Source organism: Acanthopagrus latus, chromosome 11 (genome assembly GCF_904848185.1).
Source record: "Acanthopagrus latus isolate v.2019 chromosome 11, fAcaLat1.1, whole genome shotgun sequence".
Taxonomy (NCBI): Eukaryota; Metazoa; Chordata; class Actinopteri; order Spariformes; family Sparidae; genus Acanthopagrus; species Acanthopagrus latus.
In genome coordinates, this window is record NC_051049.1 from 5,465,364 (window position 1) to 5,486,156 (window position 20,793).

The window sequence follows — 20,793 nt, forward strand, 5'->3', positions numbered from 1 at the left end:
GCTATCCTTTAGAACAGGGTAGTCAATGCCACAGAGACAGCTATTCTAATCTCAGTGTATCCAGCCGTCGACAATCTCTGGAAAGTGAAAGGCCCTTGAGTTTTGTTTAATTCAAGGATTTTATGCTGGTTCAAAATACAAACTGGGCCTCCCAGCCTCTGGGAATTGCTCATCAAGGACTGTATTTTACTAAATACAAATTAGCTTCAACATTGCAGAGAGTATCTTAAAAATAAGTCTAATTATATTTGTTCAGAACAAAAGTCTACATTTTGCTTGAAAAGCTCGCTTTGGTCCCAGTATGATGCATTATTAAAAAACAAAAGGTGGCGTTTAATAGATTTGTGAGCTTCTCTTTGATTTCAGATAAAAGCAAATCACTAATTTTACAGATATAGCGTTTGCTGTGTATATTTGTCTCTCTTTCCCAAGGATATACTGTAGCAGGATAATGGGCTCTGTGCCTCCCTCCCCCCGTGCTTTATTTGAATGCTTTGAAACACATCAGGGAAACTCAATGCCCCTTATGCACAAATTTAGCTTGATGATGTGCTATAAATGACTCTGTGGTGTCACATCATGTTTGACCCGACCCCCCACCCTGAAACTTTTGTATCCAAACCTTAGCTCTAATCAGATTTTTTTGTTTATTTGTGCCAAGTATAGCAGATTTTGATGCCAAAATAAACCAGAGACACTATAAAAGCAAGATTAGACTGAAAGCAAAATCTGTCAACTTTGCCTTTTATGATCGTCACTCTGCCTGACCCAATGTCATGACACGTTCATAACATTTCACAAATGGTGTTAAGTCGACTTAAAAGAAGTGGGTTGTGCCTCTTTTAATATGTCGTGCAAATAAATCAAAACATAGTCAATTAAAGGAACTATTTACATATTTGTCATAATTATCAAAAATTATCTCCACTTATTTCGAGTTAATAGTGATTTTATGTAATACCCAAGACTTTCTCAGCAGGGGGTCTGTGACTTTGTTTGAGGACTTTATTCAAGAGATCATTTCTCATAATTGCGGGTATTCATAGAAGGTCAGTGTCATTAGAAGTCCAAGATGAACTGCTATGCTATAAATGCTATGATCTAGACTTGTTCTGATTAGCTTTGCTGCTCTGCCCCCCACCCCACCTCACCTCACCCCACCTTGCCCCCCTCCACCCAGCGCCCAATCCTCCATACGTATCCTCACTCGCACGTAAAGTGAAGGTGTAAAAACAGCTTCTCACATCAACAGGCTCCAAGGACGCTTAATTACCCAAATCCACGAGTGTTTGATCTCTATTGTAGACAAAAATTAACAGATTTCATGGCTGCCGGTTAACATACCAATTTCCACGAGTCTCTCCGTCTTTCCCGAAATTGGAGGAGAGCTAAGCTGGATGATGACTTGTGTTATTGCTTAGCTTGAGTGACGTTTGACAGGGGAGGATTATTTTGAACTGCTCAATCCCTGCAGCCAGTTAAAGCCCGCTTGAAGGTCAATGATGGTTTCAACTGTCAAACATGTTAAAATATCTGACGTTTCTCTGCCTTCTGGTCCTGGCCACTTTGCCTTTTGACCTGCATGACAACATTTGCATATGCTGCCATCAGGATGTGTCCAAAAGACCATCTTTGTGCGTGACCTGGAATTAACCTTTAGTAGCATCCTAAAATTGCTCGCCAAAGGAATGCAGTCAGCAAAACTTGAACTTGAACATCGTCCAAATACACTGTGTAAACATTACTGTTTTTTAATTCCTGATCTTTATTAAATCCATTTTACTTACAGTTTAAAGGTGCCATATGTAAAAGAAATGACCACTTTCTAACAAGTGGCAGGAAATCAACAGTAATTGTTAACTGCTGCCAACATAAATACAACATACATATTACACATTAAGGTAACAGGATTGAAAATGAAATTTGTCTCTAACCAGGTTCTGACCACCGAGGAGTAGAAACCTTTATAAAATCCAAAAATAAAAATATACAATAAGACAAAGTAATAGCTCAAGTAATTAAAACCAACCAATAAAACAATATGCCCAAACAAATTGAACAAGTCTTCACCACTTATGTTACATGAGCACCAAAAATTAAGGGTAGATTACAGGCTTTTAGTTTGACTACACGACAGAATGTTTATAATGCAAGTACTAGGACCATGGGGCAGTAATAATAAGACTCTCTGATGCGTAGTCATTCAAGTGCAGGAAATTTGAAGACATGCAATTCTTTATATCAGCAATGCAAGACATAATGTAGGATTTAGGAAATAGAAATTACTGTATATTTGCGGAGGATATTCCCCAAGGGTTGCATGTAAAAAGGGAATGAGAGGGAACCCGGGTTAGACTCCTGGGGGACTCCAACAAAGGATTGGCATTGATAATGAGTAAGAGTAATAATAATGATAATAATTGGTTTTGATTTTTCTACCACGTGAAAACTCAACAGCTCATAATATTCTACATAGCAGTTTCAGAATAACACAGTGAAAAGAGCGGTCCACAAGTGGTATTTATATTTATGCCTGAAAAGGCGATCAGGTTGAACTGTTGCTGTGTTTACATCATACGTGATGCCTTTGCCCTCAGGTGATTGACCCCAGCCGCCCTACACTCAAGAATTATAAGCAGCTCTTAAAAAAGCTTGCCGAGTGAGTGCAGGGTTACCAGCCCTGCTGTCGATTACCAGAGAGGATTCTTTGCTTGGTGCAGGGTTACCACGTGTAACTACAAAGTGAGAGCCCAGGGCTTCGATGAAATGAAGACATGTTATCTGCAGTCCTGTGATCTTCTCTCTCTGTAGAAACAAATCTCAAAACAAATTACACTTTGTCCTACAACAAACAAACAAAATAGTTTTTTGAACTATCTGTTGATAGATAAAAAGTCTTTTATTCATTTCTGTATAGATGCTTTGAAGGAGCCCTTATCAAAAAACAAAGAAATTGATTCAGATCAGTATATTGGTATTTACATTCACTATCTTATTCTGACCCCTGATGTATTTTGATTTAATTTACAGCACCATCAAACCATTCCACTGTGAGCTTCCCAAAATAGTTTTGTGTTTTTCTGCTGTCTTATCTACAAAATTTCCCTCCGGCTACAGAAAAAAAGGAATAAATACTTTCTTAGAATCCAAAGGAATTCTAGAAATCTATTTTTACTGAACCATTAAGTGTTAACACAGCATCACATAAAGACTGAAATTTTCACTTTGAGAACATTTTCATGTGTTATCACATTTTTTTGTTTGCTATTCAAATGTTCAGGTGTTTTAAGGACACACTCAGAATTTCTATCTCTGTGTAGCAAGTTCTGCCAATTGAACGTACAGTCAAACTTTCAGAGAAATTTCGCCACTAAAATAGGCTTGTGTGTGTGTGTGCATGCAAGCAATTTGTGTGTCACAAAGACAATGAATAACATAGCCCAGTACTTCCCAGTATGTGATATTAACTGTTAATGTGTTTACCTTAAATAATATTAATGTAATATTTATGGTGGAGTGTCTTATAATAAGGTGAATGGTGTCTCTGTCTCAGCCACTCAGCCCCCCATGACATATTCTGCACTGTGTTACTTGAAATTAGTTTGTTTGAAGTTAGCACCTACATTACATCAGACAAATTGTTAGAGACCTTGGATTTTTATTTATAACAGTGGTGTTGCACTCAGAAATTGTTTGAGGCAACAAATTGCACAAAATGCCAATTTCTACGTCATGTTGCTTTAATAGATAAGCTGATTATTTAGAACTGTTTTAAACTTGCATTATTCACATTCATGTTTACTTGCCAGCTGTCTTTACTCCTCTGATTTTGCTGAGGCATTAATGTGTTTCTTGGCACTTTGAGTGCCACAGGAGTGAGTCATGAAACACTAAATTAAGTTTGCATTTTTGCACTCTGGTTACCTCGTCTTGGGAAGCAGGGAGGAACCGGGACGATGCTAACTTTCTGGTTAACCTAAAAAAAATCTCTGATCTCTGAATTTCGTTGTGTCATAATAGCACCAGGGCCCTCAATTAAAAAGAATAATTAAAAGGTAACCCTCAAATTGTTTTCATGAATATCAACATGTATCTTTACTTACGCTCTCTTTTTTAAAAATGATCCCTTTCACATGTAGTGAATACCACAGCAGTGGGTCATTCAAGTTGACTCCTCTTGTAAACACAGAAAATATGACCCCTCTTGAAGGCACCATTTTCGATCCACATTATCATAGATATGTTTTTTACTCAAAGAGGCACCAGGCATCAAGTTGGGATGTGCATGACAATCTGTTGTTGATGTTTTTAAACTAGGCTGTGATCTTTGTGAGGTTTCAAAATATGAGAGGTTTGAATTGGACTCCAGGAGGTGCATGGCTTTAGAGACGGGATACTAACAGGGTATTTGTAACTTAATTCATGCACTTTGTCATTATCCATTTATAAAGTGGATACAACTAATACCGCAAAGCCTCCTTGTAATAATTATACTGCTTATACTTAGTTAAAAATAATATTCTCCTCGTCATTTGAATATGAGTCCATGCAGAGACCCCATTGCATACCACAGAAAAAGCCTCTTGAGGCAGTTAAATCCTCTCACTTTGCCTCCTCATGTCAGTTTGGAATATTAAATCTACTGGCACATATCAGTTGACTGACTTAAAACTTGTAACCATGCAGCATACATTCTTCTCAGCAGTCATTACACCTCCAGTACAGGTCAGACTGTATGACAGGGATCAGTTGGATGCCTCTGGCATTGCACATGTACAAGCTACTGTGTATAATTAGTGTTGTGCTACAACCATGTTATTCGATGGCATGGTGTTTGGTGGTGGTCCACATGGGCTCTGGTTACTGAATGCTTCATAGTCTAAAGGTCAGTCCACTAGACCTTATCCTTGAGGTCAGTGATGCAAAGTGGATCTCCTTATGTTTCGTTTTCTCATGCCAACACATCAGAAAGCTTCCTTCCAGTGGCTGGCTCCAAGCAAGCCTCCAGGCTTTAAACAGGGCTGTAACAAATCTCACATGCAAATTTAGCCATAAGCGAATCAGAAAATGAATTTGGCCCATTAAAGGTAACAAGGGCTTTAGTAGCAGTGATCAATACTGGGGACTTTTATGTTAAAGAGAGTAACAGTCATGTATGGACCTTTTACGATATGCTTTGCATATGCTTAGTAATCAGTAAATCTTGTATTGTCACTTTTCAGATAAAGTGTGTTTTGGTCACCAGAACATTCAAAAATGTCTCTGTGGTTTGTGAGTTATGGCTACATTTACATGATAGAAAGGTTTTCATTCATAAAATGATTACTAATTAATTAAGCTTTTCAATTATTCACCAGCATTCATGACAAACTCATGGAGTAAATTTACAGAACATACCACATCTAGTGTTTGCTAAATTAAACCAACAGCTGGAAATTTAAAGGTATGCTGTGGAGTTTTTGACCACTAGTAGTGTTGAAGTGTGATGTTTTTGTTTGTAACTCATGACACATGTTCCTGACAATTATTTCAGGCTTCTTGACTATGACTATGTGTCCAGTCCTTTGTGCGTACTGTAACCGTTCATAATGTTAGCTCGCTAACATTGGGGCAGTACAGTATGCTGGACACGTACTGTAAGACTCAGCCATTCCAACACAGATACCACGTTATACTATCGAGTTATACCATTGGCTCACAAAACTTGTTAGAAACCATTTGTCAAAAGTCTTACACTGACATGAACAACCTCAGATGAACAAGATGAACAACAATCATTTATCTATGTTATTGTTATGACATGGGACACCTTTAAGTTTTTCTGGTGATAATAAAATCTTCCCTGGACTTTCCCTGGAAATTATGGTTATTATAATTGTATGATGCTGTTCTTTAGTCTGTAATGTGGTCAACAGTAATTCCTCTTGGAGCATCTAGTTATTTTGGGGAATGTATGACAAGTGCACACATGCCAAATATCCAAAATATCCAAAGATATTTTTCTCAGGAAAGGATCATGAGCCAAGATTCCCTGGAAATGCCAGGACAGTGACTTTCATTCACTCTTGGTGTATTTATACGAAATCTCTCACACACGCAAATGCAGTTCTGCTACCCTCCATGTAATATTAACCTGAATACAAAAAACAAACCAAAAGATTTCAGCATGTGGAGCTAAAACTCTAATTATCTATGAAAGCTTAGAAAGGGAACTGATTTGAAATCAAATGAAGACTAAGTCAGCTCTTCAGTTGGTCATTTTATGAACATGAGCTTGTTGTTATCACTCAAAAATTAAAGGCTGTGTCGTCTTTGATGTTATGTTTTTTAGTTAGTCTGTTGATTGGCCAGTTTAGTCGGTCAGAGGTAACCCTCAGTAGATCAGAAGTCTTTGTCACATAACCGTTCATAAATAATAGGCCCTGCCACCCTCCTCTCCTCTGGCCCCCTACGAGACGAACAGCATGGCTGGTAAATAACTGGCCGGATCGATAACTGTCATTGCAGTTCAGTGAGCCCCGGCAATCTAAAATGTCTGAGCAGTTTGTTTATTTTCTTGTTGTCGAACTCTGCTGGCTGGCCTGTAGTGAAGACATGCAGACGTATCCTGCAGTACAGAGATTATTCTGCACCTTTACATGTATTTAGTTAATGAGACTGGGGGTTTACAGTCGATCATCTGACATGAAATGAGAATTTAAATCTATTGAAATGAATGTCGTTTATGTACAAGCTGTGTTAAACACAGTTGGTCAAGTATTTATAGCTCTTTTTGTGATGGTGTGAAAATTGCAGGAGTTATTTAAAGAATTAATTAAACAGTTTAATTAAAAAGAAGCACTGTTTGACTGTGTTAACGTACTGATCCAAGCCGTCTCCCCTCCCAGTGCAATCTACATAAATGTATAAAGTTATCCAGGATCAGTCGGACACCAGTCAGCCGAGCCGCCCGCATAAACAGTGGCCCCTGCTGGCTTCTTGTGGACTTGGTCTCCTGTCAGCACCTCTCTGCACATAAACAAGTTTTCTTTGTTTTTGGACTGCTGCTGAAACCAGATTCCTCTCTGCCCTCTTCACATCCTCCTCTGTCCGCAGAAGGACCGTTATCCGCCCCTGGCTCAGAATCCATGAAACGTGTGCACTTTCGAAACATTTTTTCCCATCAAGGAAGCATCCGTCAGTGGCTCAGGCTTTGTGTATTGTTGGCTCTGGCATCTTAGCGGTAGTGTTTGGTCAGGAGATATCCTTCAGGGTGTCATTCAGTTAGACCGTGTAGTTGTTTAGGTGGAGAGGGGAAGGACATATCTTGGTTTGCTTAGGAGGCAAAATTACACAGGAGACAGACAACACTGTATTACAAAAGGGAAGTGCAGGTTGCCAATACATCGATTTGAAAACATAACCTGTATGAATCTTCATTATGTCCACCGCATGCATTTAAATATGGAACCGATGCTACCACATGAGGAAACAGCAGGGAAACACTTTGAGCTCTCACCCAAACCAGGGAAACCTGCATCCTGTGTAATATGGTGTTTGCTACTCTCACAGGATTGTAATGGTGCACAAAGAGACGCCAAATAAGTTTTATCTCTGTCCCGACAATTTGTGCAGTCATTTGTTGTTGTTGCTTTTTTGTGTGTTGGTTTTTTTTTTTTTCTTTTTCTTTTTTTTTTTTTTTTCAGATTGCTCGTGGCTCCCCTCTCTACACTCTGAGATTTTCAAATATCTGTTTGCAGGGGGATGTGTCAGTTCCGAACAGATGACCTAGTTTTTACACACGCACAATCTTACCAACATTGAAAGGCCCCTCTACATACATTACATGTCTGTGAACACTCTGAAATTCATCCCTTTATATGAATTCAGTGTACAGCAAAGATTTGAGTGGCTGTGGAGAATGTCAATTATGGCGTTGGTTAATTTTTAATTATCGTCGGCTGTTCTGTACACAGCTGCTCTACAGTTGACTGTTATTTTTTTCCCAGCATTTAATTGGAGCTGAAACAGCATGACCTATTTTGTTTGGAGAGAATGTATACTTTATCTGTGCCTCTTCAGAAGGTGGCCTTGAGCTTAATATGCAGCGCTGCGATGGCTCCTCTCAAATGTGTAACGCAGTACAGATTACTCCTAACCTGTTTAACATCACAAGCAGCAAATTCATCAACTGAATTACGTAAAGCCGCTAACATGTCACTCTCTTAACAAATTCTTTAATTAAACATACTGCTGGTAGAAAAAAATGACAACGCAACTTTACAACAATCATTATTTTTGCTCAGACAAGCCACTTTTTTTTTTTTTTTTAAAGTAATACCCGTGGAGTCTTATTCCTGCTGAAAGCGGCATCTTGACATCACCAGCGTGATCAAAACAGAACTGTCCTTTGTATTATCATCAATATAACTCTGTCTGGTCAGTCTGACGAATGAGTCGCAGTAATGAGGAGCTCTCCAAGGTTTCTATTGAGGCTGTGTCACCGTGACACAAACAGTCTCTGGCTTTCAAAGGCAGTTGAGAAAAATGGCTCTCCGCAATATGGAATCAAATAAAGCCATCCATTATAAACTGATGGCTCTTAATACACACAGTTTCACAACAGAAAAAAAAGTATCTTTAAGTGTTTAACCCATATGTTTGATTCCAGACACACGACATACTGTAGCCCCCCTTCTCCTCAAAACACACACACATGCAAACACACACCAACTCAGTGAGAGGATAGTGTGACTGATCCAGCAATCCTTTCATTGTTTTGCTAAAACAGAGTCGCCTAAGCTGCTATAATCACTCGTTTAGTGTTGCAGCAACAAATGCTTTTTTTAGATATTCCAATCCAATGAAAAAAAAAAATTCAATCCCTCTTGAACCCTAACTAATGCTCCGTCCATTTGCCGTTGTCATCGTTAATATTACCATTATTTTAATAAGCCATTTCCTTTTCAAAGGCTCTGTGTCCATTTCAAATAATACCATTGTTATTTATGGGAGACAAAAGCGGCGATGTCAGATTGAGAGCTGGCTAAAGCCTCTCTGTTAAAAGCTTGAGTTAAAGCTGCAGCTCCATTGACACTAAAGAGCATTTTGTATTGTAAAGTCCATCATCATTTAATCTGTGGATAAATACTGTATGTCTGTGAGTGATTATGTCTTTCTTTAGTTTGTGCTGATCACGCAGGAAACGGTAAGCTATTGTCAAAGGTAAGACAATTGCTTTTGGTTTAAGGTGCAACGTTGCTTGTACAGGAAGTAAAGCAGAAGCGACACTCAGCTGATAGATGACTGCAGGTTTAGAGACACAGATTAGTGTTGTTGAGCAGTTGTCTTTCATTGGGCTCTTTCTACAGCGTCTGTACTTTTTTCCCTTCTGGTTATCACTTTCAGCTCAGTGGTTTGTGCTGTTTATGCAACGGCTCTCAATCTCATTGTCTTTGCACATTGCTTTTGTACTGTGCAGAAAAAAAAAAAGTAGTGGCCTAAATACGGGACACGGCTCGTGATTCCTCAAAAGTTGAACTGAAATTTGAAGTCTCCTAATAAGGAAATGCAAACTGCTGTACTGCATCTTATTTAACATGTTTCAAAATAAGTTAAAATAAATGTTGGGCATATTTGTGGAGACATTGTCTAAGCTTTAAGCCTCTGGGATGGCTTTTCCCATGGCAGCTGTTGACTGAAGTTTTAGCAACAACACAACATCATGGTGTGGTACTCACATAGGATTGTGTAGCCTAACACTGAAGTTTTGTGCTTGAACATATTATTATGATGTTGTAAATGTTAATTGCATGAGAATTTAAGCTGTCACTGGACAACTTTCACCAATTGGGAGCACCATCTTGCTGATAAGTTTAAATTTCATCCAAAAATTGAAAGCTAGCAAACTAGGCTGAATAGCTGCAACATGGAAAGTCAGAGCTAGTTTGCCTACATTGCTAACCTTACCACTCATTTACACCAGACGTATGACACATAACGAGGGCTCCCACCTGGAAATGAATCAGCAACCTTGTGGTTATTTGGATTGTATCATTATCATTCAGCTACCATAACTATTCTTTCCGTGGGATTTAACCCTTTTTAATATCAGGACTCATCTTGTATCAATGTTACCTCCCGACACTATTTTGTAGGTGCATCATTGCTGAATGCTGAAGGCTTTGCGGTGGCTGAAACAACCGTGATCGGTCATGCTATATGAGGCTCATGCAGCAGTAATTGCGTAGAATTAATTTTTTCTTCTCATGTTCAAATTTCAAGTTTTTGACCAAATAAGAACAGAAAACATATAATCCATTTAAATTTCAGTTTGACGTCAATAGTCCTTTGTTCTGGCCTGTGAGCTGCCTGTATGTCTGGGTCCAGATGGCAGTAGGAACAGATTTACGTATTAATTTTGCGTTCTTTTCACGTTAATGTGTAACTCGTTGCATCACTGACCTTCCGTGATTTATCCTACAGATCTATGAGATCCTCTTGTTCTGTACCGTAGCAGGTGACGATATGTAAATAGTTCCAGCTTCCCGTTCACCGGGACTCCTTTGTTCCTCCTCCACTAACAAAGGCGTAGATCTGATTCCCTGAGAACAGTTGTCTCTCCCGTTCACTCTCTATCAATGCGGTGGAAGCAGGAAAGACAGAGCCTGAGGTTTGGTTCTTAGCGGGACACGATGCTGTCAGGGCATCAGGTGAGAGCACGTACGGAGCCCCCTCAGCCCTCGGCCCACCCCCCACCTCCCACTCCACTCCTCACTTGATCAGTTCTGACACAATGCCAATTCCACAGTGGGTGGTGTTCACAGCTTTATTCATAGATGTGGCAGAGGAGCAGTGATCAGCTCCCAAACTCAGCTTTGTCTGCTCACCTTTCACTGTCATGCTGTATCAGGTTGCATGCAACAGTGGTCATTTACAGATGTTATTGTTGTTTTTGATTTTAAGTGGTCTGGCATTTAACAACTCTCTGAAAATTGTTTGTCAAGTGGATGGCATTTGATGGTCCATCAGGAAGACTTTCAGGGGTATTACTGCTGATGGGATTTCTGCCATTAAAAAGCAGATGGCAGATGACCTGAAACTATAAGCCTCGACATACTGGGGGAAACAGTGGAAAATAGGTGCAGCTGTTAACCCAGTCACCACTGAATTTAAGCACTAACTTCAATGAAACTGCGTCTGAGTATCCCCAGGGTGCAGGCAAACAATTTACTGAATTGAGCCAGACATAACTGAAAAACCATGTCTCCAGCACGTATAGTTGCTGTATGGTTTCTATTGTTGCCTCTGAAAAGCCGAACAGGAACTGCGAAGCAATCATAAAGCATGCAGGGAAGCAATTTCTTTCTCTTATTCAAGTGAAAAATTATTCCGTGCTGTCACAAAAGACTCCCTAACAAGGTGCTTTAAACTCTCTGGCAGTGCATTGCTGCAGGGTGTCAAAGAGTGGATAAGGTATAAATGAAGCTTAAACTCAAAAGTCTGTTTCTGGTAATAGCAGCATTTCGTTCCCTCTCCAATGTGCTTTTGATGTGGAGCTAAGATTAACAGTGTTAAATCGTCCTCTTCACTGTCTCAAACTAACAACACAGGCATAATGAGCACATTGTTGACAACAAGAGCATGTCTTTGAGGTGTATGAATACTTACAGACTTATTATCTACTCTTTCATGCAGGTATCTGAATCTACACCTTTTCACGTATATATCCATCGAACATTGTGTATTATGAATAAAGAGTTGTATTAATTTGAGTCAACAATAGAGGAATTATCAGAAATATTCCTTGATCTCCTCTTAATCCTCCATGATGTGATCCTCGCCGTTTATGGTTGAGTGGCCAAGGAGGCGCAAGGTGCCAGGAATTCCAAGAGCTCCGGCCCAGCTGCTCTCTAGAGAGCGCTCCGGCATGGCAGAAAGATTTGCACATCGAACGTGTCGATCCCTCATGGTTAATGAGGCCTACTGTTTGGGCTTCCATTATCAGCCTGCTGCATCCCGAGCCAGGCCGAGCTCAAGTCATGCCTCGTAAAGTCCTATTCGCTGTTTGATACATTGTGGACAGTAATCAGAGCTCAGCATTTCTCACCGTCTCTGGGAATAAACTCAGTAGACAATTGCGTGTTGTCACACCAAATCGACTGTATATTTGGATTTTCAGCTTTAAAGGAGGCCTATTTTGCTTTTTCCGTTTTATTTCTTTCCTTTTCCTGCAGCATTATATATCAGTGAATGTAAAATATCTAGAATGTTAAAAAGGTCAAAATCTGCACCAACGGAAGTTCCCGCTATTCTTTTCCTGTGACTTTGTGATGACTTTGTGACATCATACTACATCACCATGTCACGCATTTTCATAGATTATACAGAGTGGCTAGTTAAGCGCACAGGAACTGGTTTAGCTGATCTGTTGTTGCTGTTAGCATTGCTGGCTGAGGCTTGTGTGAACTGACCAATCAGAGCAGACTGGGTATCTGGGAGGGAGGGCCTTAAAGAGACAGAGTCTCAGACAGAGGGGGAATACAGAGCTGCAGCACTGGACAGCATGTAGCATGTAAACATATTCTATTAGTAACCCATAATACATTTATGAACCTGAAATTAGCATTATATTTGTCCTTTAATGTGTTGTTTGAATTACAGCCACTCTATATATATATATATTCTTGAAACCTTGACTGACACAATGGTTCAAATTGATGGAGATTGCATGCATACTAATACAGTCGTCTATAACACCAGAAGAGTTGTTTGACGTGATGATCTTTCATTCTGAATTACAAAACCATTTTTCACTCAATTTCCTATTGACAAATCTGATTCCATTATGTGACACAGTAAACCCGGGATAAATTAGTTCAAAACCAAAACGGTCAGTAAGATTCACACAACTCCCACGTGTCTCAATTAGGAACACCTCAAAGGTCAGCTCAGATCTCGGCCCGCGTAACAATATTGAAAATCAAATCTACTGTAAAGATCCAGATCTGGAGAAGGTCGTCCGAGTGTCACACGATTTCTGAAAAAGCTCAGCCACGCAGCAAGAAAAGAGTCAAGTTCAGGCCTCTAGGGTGTCTGCAAAGGACACACACACCTGTGACGGGATTGGGCCGTAAGCCTGGGCTCGGGGGTGGGGGTGGGGTGATGAGGGGAGCTGCGGATGATTGGCAGAAAATGTCAGGCACAACACGTCAGCCCCATACAGACACACAGCAGGCAGATGTCAGAGACTGCATGATAAGAGGGAGGGCAGGCTCACAAGGAAAGGAAGGAAGTGGCATCTTCAGAGAGTTATGTCATCCTTCTGAAATCTCTTAAAGATTTGGCCTCAACACAGCTCACACCTAAAGTCTTTTGTGCTCTGAGTATGACTAAATTACTATCTCCTGACCTCTCCTCACCTAAATGTGCAAGACTTTAAAGTATCTTTCTTCTAATGTTTGTCTCCCCTTTTCCTCTGTTATCATTATTTTCCAAAATACAAGGATTAGTCAGGGTCACAGTCTTTTTTTTTTTTCTTTCCTCATGCTCGTATTGAACAGAAGGATATGCACAACCTTCTGGGCTGCACCACCACTGGGGCCTGAGCCAGGGTCAGATATCTCAGAGGGAAAAGGCAGACTCAAGACCATCTACTGCATGTTGATTACCGTGAATGTGTTTTGTTTGACCTTGCGAGCTTCATCCTGATTTATTGAAGTCAGGTTTTTGTGAAGTCAAACCCAGACAGATTTTGTTAAGCAATACATTATGGCACTTGTCCTTTGCATGTTAAGTAGCATTTATATCACACAGAGCGCAGGTGATTTCCATCAGTGGGGTGGAAATAAATGCACAAAATTCTTGAAATGCTCTTCATTACCTCAGTCGACATGGTGAATCATAACTACGTTCCTTTCCCGGTCCACAGGGGAGTGCTCCCATCGCCCACCCTGAAGACGAGCTGGAGCGCCTGACCAAGAAGATGCTGTTTGACATGGACAACCCACCATCTGAGGAATATTTTGGTAAGGAAGATCACTCATCTCACACACAGAGCACAAACACAATATTGATATCTACTCCTCTTGCTCTAATTTCCCAATATCACAATGTAACAGGATAATTTGCCTTATGAATGTTACGTGTCACCAAACAAAATGATATGATCATTCCTGCTATAATCCCGTGACCCTATATTCTCCTCTCTAAGTGTCCCTGACACAACAACATGCACTTCATAATGTAGCATTCTTAGACAAGAGTAGCGTGGTGGCTAAAATTAGCACGTGAGTCACTCTTTGATTCGCATGTATAATATAGAAAGCTTAACAAGCATGCACACGTCATACACACACACACACACACACACGCATATATATATTGCAAAGCAGTTCTGCAAACATTAGCACAGGGAGCTTGATCTCATTAGGAGCGCTCACTCACACTTTTCACTGTGACGTTTTGTTAAACTAAAAGAAGAAACAAAGTGTCTCTCTTATTTTAAAGAAACTTATCCAAATCTGCAGGTTGTACTACTAAGCCAGAGCTACGGCACATTTATGTTGATAAAGGCTAAATTAATTGGGATAGTGGGTTGACAGAATAAAACTGGCATTGGGTTACTTAGATTAGTGCACCCAGTGACCCACAAAGTTAGTTTTGTACCGCTGAAACAATGTTTTTTTGGAAAATGTCTGGAGGTTGTCGAGTACAGTGCAGGTGTGTATGATACAGACAAGGTTAAGCCCGTATTCTTGGTGCTTCCTTTCTGTTGATTTCCCAGTGTAGACACAGCAGCGTATCTACCAGTCTGGGAAACAGTCCTCAAGGTAGAGTCTCAAAACTATATCAATGTGATCAAAGGATAAGGCACAACTCCTTCTCAGGGTATAATGAGAATGAGCGATAAAGGCTCCGGACAGATGAAACATCCTGATTTTGATGAAACTCTGTATCCTGTCTGATTGTCCACTGTTATTATTATTATTATTTTTTTTTTTTTTTCATTTTATTTTACAGTTTTTCTCCCCTATTTTTTTTTCTCTGAAGTGCCTGATATTTAATATGTGCTCATTTGAAAAAAAAAATATGTAACTGCCAGGATTAAACAAAATACAATTTTAATACTATTTCGCAAAATGGGATTCAAAAGACAAGGATTCTGTGCATTTATATTTAATTTCTATTTTTCCGCCCTCTGTACCCTGTGCTGCCAGCGAGTGCCATCCCTCTGCTGCTTTCTCTTCTCTAGCCTTTAATCCCCTTTGCCCTGGAATTAGTTCCCATGCCCATTAGATACCTCACTCAATACATTCAATGGCGCTCTGGAGCAGGCTTTATATCAGCACATAATCACACAGCACACCATGATAGCATGTGTAGGTGTATTATAGCTACAGGGACATGTATTTAACTGGTATTAAGGGATATTCGGCTTCACGTTGGTGCGCACTGATGTAAAAACCTTAATTGGTTCACATTAGACATAGGTCAAATGGATCTGCTGGCTTAAGCAAAGTGTAGTCATTTTACAGAGGAATGGCCCTCAATGCCTTGTTGGCCTAATTTTTGGGTGAATGTGTATTCGAAGCAGACCTGGCATGAACTCTGCGCACTGCTATACCATGCATGCACTCGCTGCTCGCTGCCAACTATAAGGCTGACTGGCTGAAGGCTGGTAAAACAAGGACAGGGGAGAAATGGGTCATATGTGAGCTGAGGTAGCCAGAACAAGTTAGGGATAGCGTGTGCGTCTCTAGCTGACAGCGGCTGGCTGTTACTGGATTGGAGAGGGGGAGGGAGGAGGGTCATCCTGTGGTTAAACAAGGCGACAGCTGAATTAACGGAGAGAAAGAAAGAGGATGAGGGCAGGAGCCTTCGACTGAGGTGACTGCAGGGACTCATTAGGAGAGAGTTCAAGCGCAGACACATGCTGCTTTGCAAATCCACAGAGCCCCCCCGTCCTCCCCCGCTGAATAATGCACATATAGCCACTACACTGATGTCAAAACTGACTTTAGTCCGACATGTTCCTCACTGTATATCCAGGGCTGTGGGAGAATCAGTCCCAAGGCGTGAGACTTTTGTAATTACAAAGAATCTAATGGCACGCAAGCCTCTTCTTTTTTGGAGGGGTTCAGGGGGAAGAGGGCTAGCAGTTGTTGGAACCCTAAGGCTAGTAATTAACAAGATTAATCAAACTGGGGCTGCGATCTCTGGCGCACTACTGGACTGGATCATTGTCTTCCTATAGCAAAGTTTTATTGGTGTCACTAATGTCTTTGATGAGCTTCTAATCTGAAACACTGAGTTTTCATTGGTCCAGAGGGGGTTAATTGAATTGAATTAATGTTACGCTCTGACTCTGATGTCACAGGGAAACTTTTCATTAGAATCATCGAGGCTCCATCTGTAGCTCATAAAGTTACACAACATCATTATGCTCTTTTACAACAAATTCAGTCCAGTAATTACACCGGTCACATCTTTGAAGACTTTTTCTGTGACAAAACTGGCACATCAAAAGCAGCCGTTGTCAAATGCGAGCGCCTCTCAAACTGTAAAAAAAAACCTGAAAATGATGCACTATAGAATAACGGCTTTTCTTGCGAGAAACCCAGTTTGCGAGCCAGAAATTCCTCCTATGATTGAAGCTTCTTTGAAAAGCAACTGATTAGTCCTGATTTAGAGTTCCAGATTAGATTTGAGTAATCTGAAAGAGCCTTTTCTCCAAATGTCATCATCCGTCATATTTAATCCACTTAGGTTGTGCGTAGGTGTACTGTGTTTGTGGAAATCTAATAAGACACAGCTACTCAGCTCGCAGTACAGATGCCTTGGCATTTGTGCATCAGAGGAACTTACAATATTTTGTCATCACTACATTTCTGTCAACCAAAACCAGGACATAAAGCTAAATAATTGAAAGGATGAGATGCTTTGCATTATTTACAATTAGTGGTGATGATACTTATGCAGTGTGGTTCATTCTGCCGCAGAGAATCTGTTTTTATTTCTCCTTTAATTCCAAAATGACAAGTTGAGAATTCCTTCATGTGATACAAGACTTTCAGTATTTCACTGTATAGAATTAAGAAAGATGTGAAATTTTAATATCCAATCAATATTTATACAGAGTGATTTTCCAGCGGGAATTCTGAGCCGTGGCATAAATGTTTTTGTAATGTTATTATCAGATGGTAGGGAGACAGTCATTGGAAATAAGCAGAGGGATTCATTTGGGCATACTGTACTCCACGCAGGACTCTTAGCTGTCGGAAAAGCCTTTCCTGCTGGTTTGAGCTCGCCTTTGTTTTATGATAAGAGCCGGAGAAGAAAAAGCAGGCTTTGCCATTTTTCCTCATAATGTCAGCTGGAGGAGCCCTCATAATTTATAAGACACCTCACATGAAATGTTCATGAGGAATCTTGGAAGAGATACAAATGGCAGTGTAGCTCCAGTAACAGTACAGGCCAGAGGAGTCGGAACAGATCAGCCAAGGTAATTGGGTCAGAAAAAGTTTAGGTTCACACAGCACGCTCTTGTGGAGCTGCCTGCCTTTCTTTATAACACAACTGAGCATCATAACTTAATGTATTAATAGGCTTCCAGTTTAGACAGCTTTGTGCATTGTCTAAGATACTCTGGTGGAATTCATTTGCATATTACTGAGGTCGCCCTCAGCAACCTCTTAGGAGTTTGCTTTTAGATGTGTCTCTACATGTCATAACAAGTGGGATGTGTGTCAGAGTAAAACCTTTCTGCTGGCTTAAAAGAGACGCCCCCCACGCCCCAACCTCACTTCCCCACCATGCTCCACCTCCACCGTCTCCAAATGCCTTCGGCCAAGCATCTCCCCCAACGCAGATAACTGTTTCTACTTAGTGTATGAAGGTATACCTTTAAAGTCAAGTTCATTTTTAATTTTCATTTGGCATTTATACACAGAAAAGAACTAAAATCTTGTAAACATGCAGGTGCAATATGATAACACGTTTACATTTACAGACATGGTCGTACATAAAATGCACATGGTGGGGTTTACATAAAAGACCTTTACATTTTTAAAATTAATAAATTTTTTAGCACCAGCCACTCAATGTATTTGCATTCTTTATTTATTCTCCACTAGCACAGTGTAGTCTGACATATACGTCTATTGTCACCTTAGAGCTTTTTCAGCCATAACTCAATTCAAATACTTTTCACAGTTCGCTTTGTAGACTTTGTTAATAGTTTACCATCATTTGGTAGTGTTAGTATTTCTTTTTTGATCATTTAGATCACCACATAGGTGTTTTTAACTAGTGAGATTAGCCTAGCTGGCTTGCTGAAAAGCTCTGCATATACACACGATCGGAGAACCAGTCACACTTTTCTGTGTTTTGTGATTCAAATCCCTCACACAGCAATGAGGTCACAGCTTCACTGCTCGCTCTCACAAGGCGGTGTACGTCAGTCACTATTACTTTAGGCAGCTCTTCCAAGACGTTAGTGTGTGTCTTTTCCTGTAATACTAAATTGTACGTGATGTTACCACAGTAACCACATGTTTTACTAACTCCAACAGGACTGAAATTTTAAGGATTATAACATAAAGGTGCAATGCGGGAGAACTGGCCATCATGATTACACACTCCCAACAAATATGGGCAGAGAAACTGCTAACTGCTGCTGACTGTATTCTGATTATACATCCAAGACTATAGCTACAGTTAGTTTGTTGTGTGGATTACGAGGGTAATGTTGGTGTTCACCCCTCTAGCACAGGAACTTTGAGATCGCTGGGGCTAGCTGGTTAGCATGCTACTGTGACTTCAGTCAATAGCCATTCAACAAAGCACTCAGACAATTTTTTTTTGATTTTTTAAACTAAAATTCTTAGATATTGCATCTTTTTAAGTAACTATAAACAGTGACATGAAATTGAATAGCAAAATAAATTAGTTATTCATTAAAATACAACAAATCACAGCATTGCATGCACTCTACTTTTGACACTAACAGGCAGCTGAATGGCTGAATTCAGTTTTGTCCTTTTACAATGCGACCACAGCTCATTTTAGTTTGAACCTGCCTGCAGCTTTTTTTCACACAGTAATCTTCTCATGGGCTCTTTAGCTCGAGGAGCCTATTTCCGCTTTCACTATCAGAGGATTTCCTCCAATCACAGTGGCTAAGTGGTGCCTCTTTGTTGTGCTGTGCTGTACTCGGTGAGCGTAGATGTATGTTGCAACAATCTCTATGACACAGAAGCGCATAATGCGGCTGGAAGGAGGTCAGCGACCACCCAGGGGCAGGAGGGGGGGAGATCATATGAGGCAGTCTGGTGACATGGCAACTAGTCTAAAGCCCATGCATCACTATACCACCTACAGTGGATTATGATGTATGACTGCAAAAGACTAGATTATACAACACAATAGCCACGGATGATCCATCATAGCTGCCTTTCAGAAGAAGAATGCAGTATGTATGTCAGTGTGAGGCTGCCGATTTGACTTCCAAGACCCTTTTTTTCTTATGTAAATAATGTTAACCGCTTTGAATATACACATTTGTCAGATTCTATAAATTCTACAAACACCCTCAGCTTTTCAGTGTAAACTGTGTGGAATTCTTTTATGAATGAGATCCCAGCAGTTTTTTTTCTGCTATGTCATCACCTTGCATGTAATGGTCACATGGTGTTTTCGATACTTATATTGCTTTCTGCTGCAGGCAGCGAAGGCAGTTCTGTAAGGCATGAAGTAGTGTTGTCGGTGTAGTTTATGGGCCCTCTTTGCCACTTTTCCCCTCTCATTATCTTGTTCCAGCCCTGCCGCTGACCTCGCAATGCTGCTTTCTAGTTTCTCAGCTGATGCAGTGTGCCAGCATGGGACTTCTCTTCCCTGCGACAGAAGCTCGCTTTTTGGCAGCGGTTCACGTGAGGTGACCAACCCCCTTCCCTCACTCCCTCCCTCTCTTGCCCTCCCCTCCCCTTCCTCCCCCGCCAGGCTCGGCGCTTGCTATCCTGCCTCGTTGAGACAGCTCCACTGAGGCTTGCAAGATCAGCTGCCGTGCGAGCCCAGCTGAGGCTTCCGGGCACTCACGTTGCTAGATTTCATTTGTGAGTGAGCGTTTGACCTCAGGAATGAGTAGACATCCGCATGCTCATGCACGCAAACGCATACATAGTTACAAGCACACGGGTGCGCACGGATGAACAGCATACAAACACACAGACCTCTTTGAACACGCAGCTTGCCCAACATAGTCCGCAGCACACACACTCACCTGTTCCCCTGCCTGTCCCCTCGCTCCCTCCCCTCTCTGTTTCACCCCGTTCGCCAGCCCTGCTCGCTGCCTGGCACCCCTCCATGTCGCTCCTGCCAACCTGCTTCTAAAACATGTAACCTACACTCAGTCCCCCTCATTCTGCCGCCGCGGGCCCTGACAGGCCGAGCGGTAATGCTTAGTGGCACAGGCTCGCCTATCCTCCATCCTCTACCATCGCCGCAGCAGTTTTGCAGATTGCTATTTGCTGACATTGGGAATGAGATTAAAGGCAGGGGTTAGGAAAGAGGCATTCAGAGATTGAAATGCAGCGATGACAGCTATTTCTCTCATCATCCTAAGGCAAATGAGGGCCACAGCATTGTCGGGCTACACGGAGGGCAAGCTGAAGCAACAAAGTAGATTAACCTAGAGGGGGGAGAGATGAAACGGCGCACAAATCGTGGCCTCTGGCAGTTCAGTAGCCGGCAGTTACACTCGTAATGTGTTCGACAGACTTATTTTCTGCTGTTAACTACTCACCGGCCGATTGTTCA

At 41.0% G+C, this 20,793-nt stretch overlaps 1 protein-coding gene across 2 annotated transcripts in view; it reads left to right on the forward strand.

The window, feature by feature from the left end:
- LOC119028226 (LIM domain containing preferred translocation partner in lipoma) overlaps positions 1-20,793 on the forward strand; it is a 146,961-nt gene that overhangs the window by 92,801 nt on the left and 33,367 nt on the right. For both annotated transcript variants that reach the window (XM_037113941.1, XM_037113940.1), the window contains one exon: positions 13,910-14,006. In XM_037113941.1, coding sequence (XP_036969836.1) covers positions 13,910-14,006 — 97 coding nt within the window. The remainder of the gene's footprint in view (positions 1-13,909; positions 14,007-20,793) is intronic.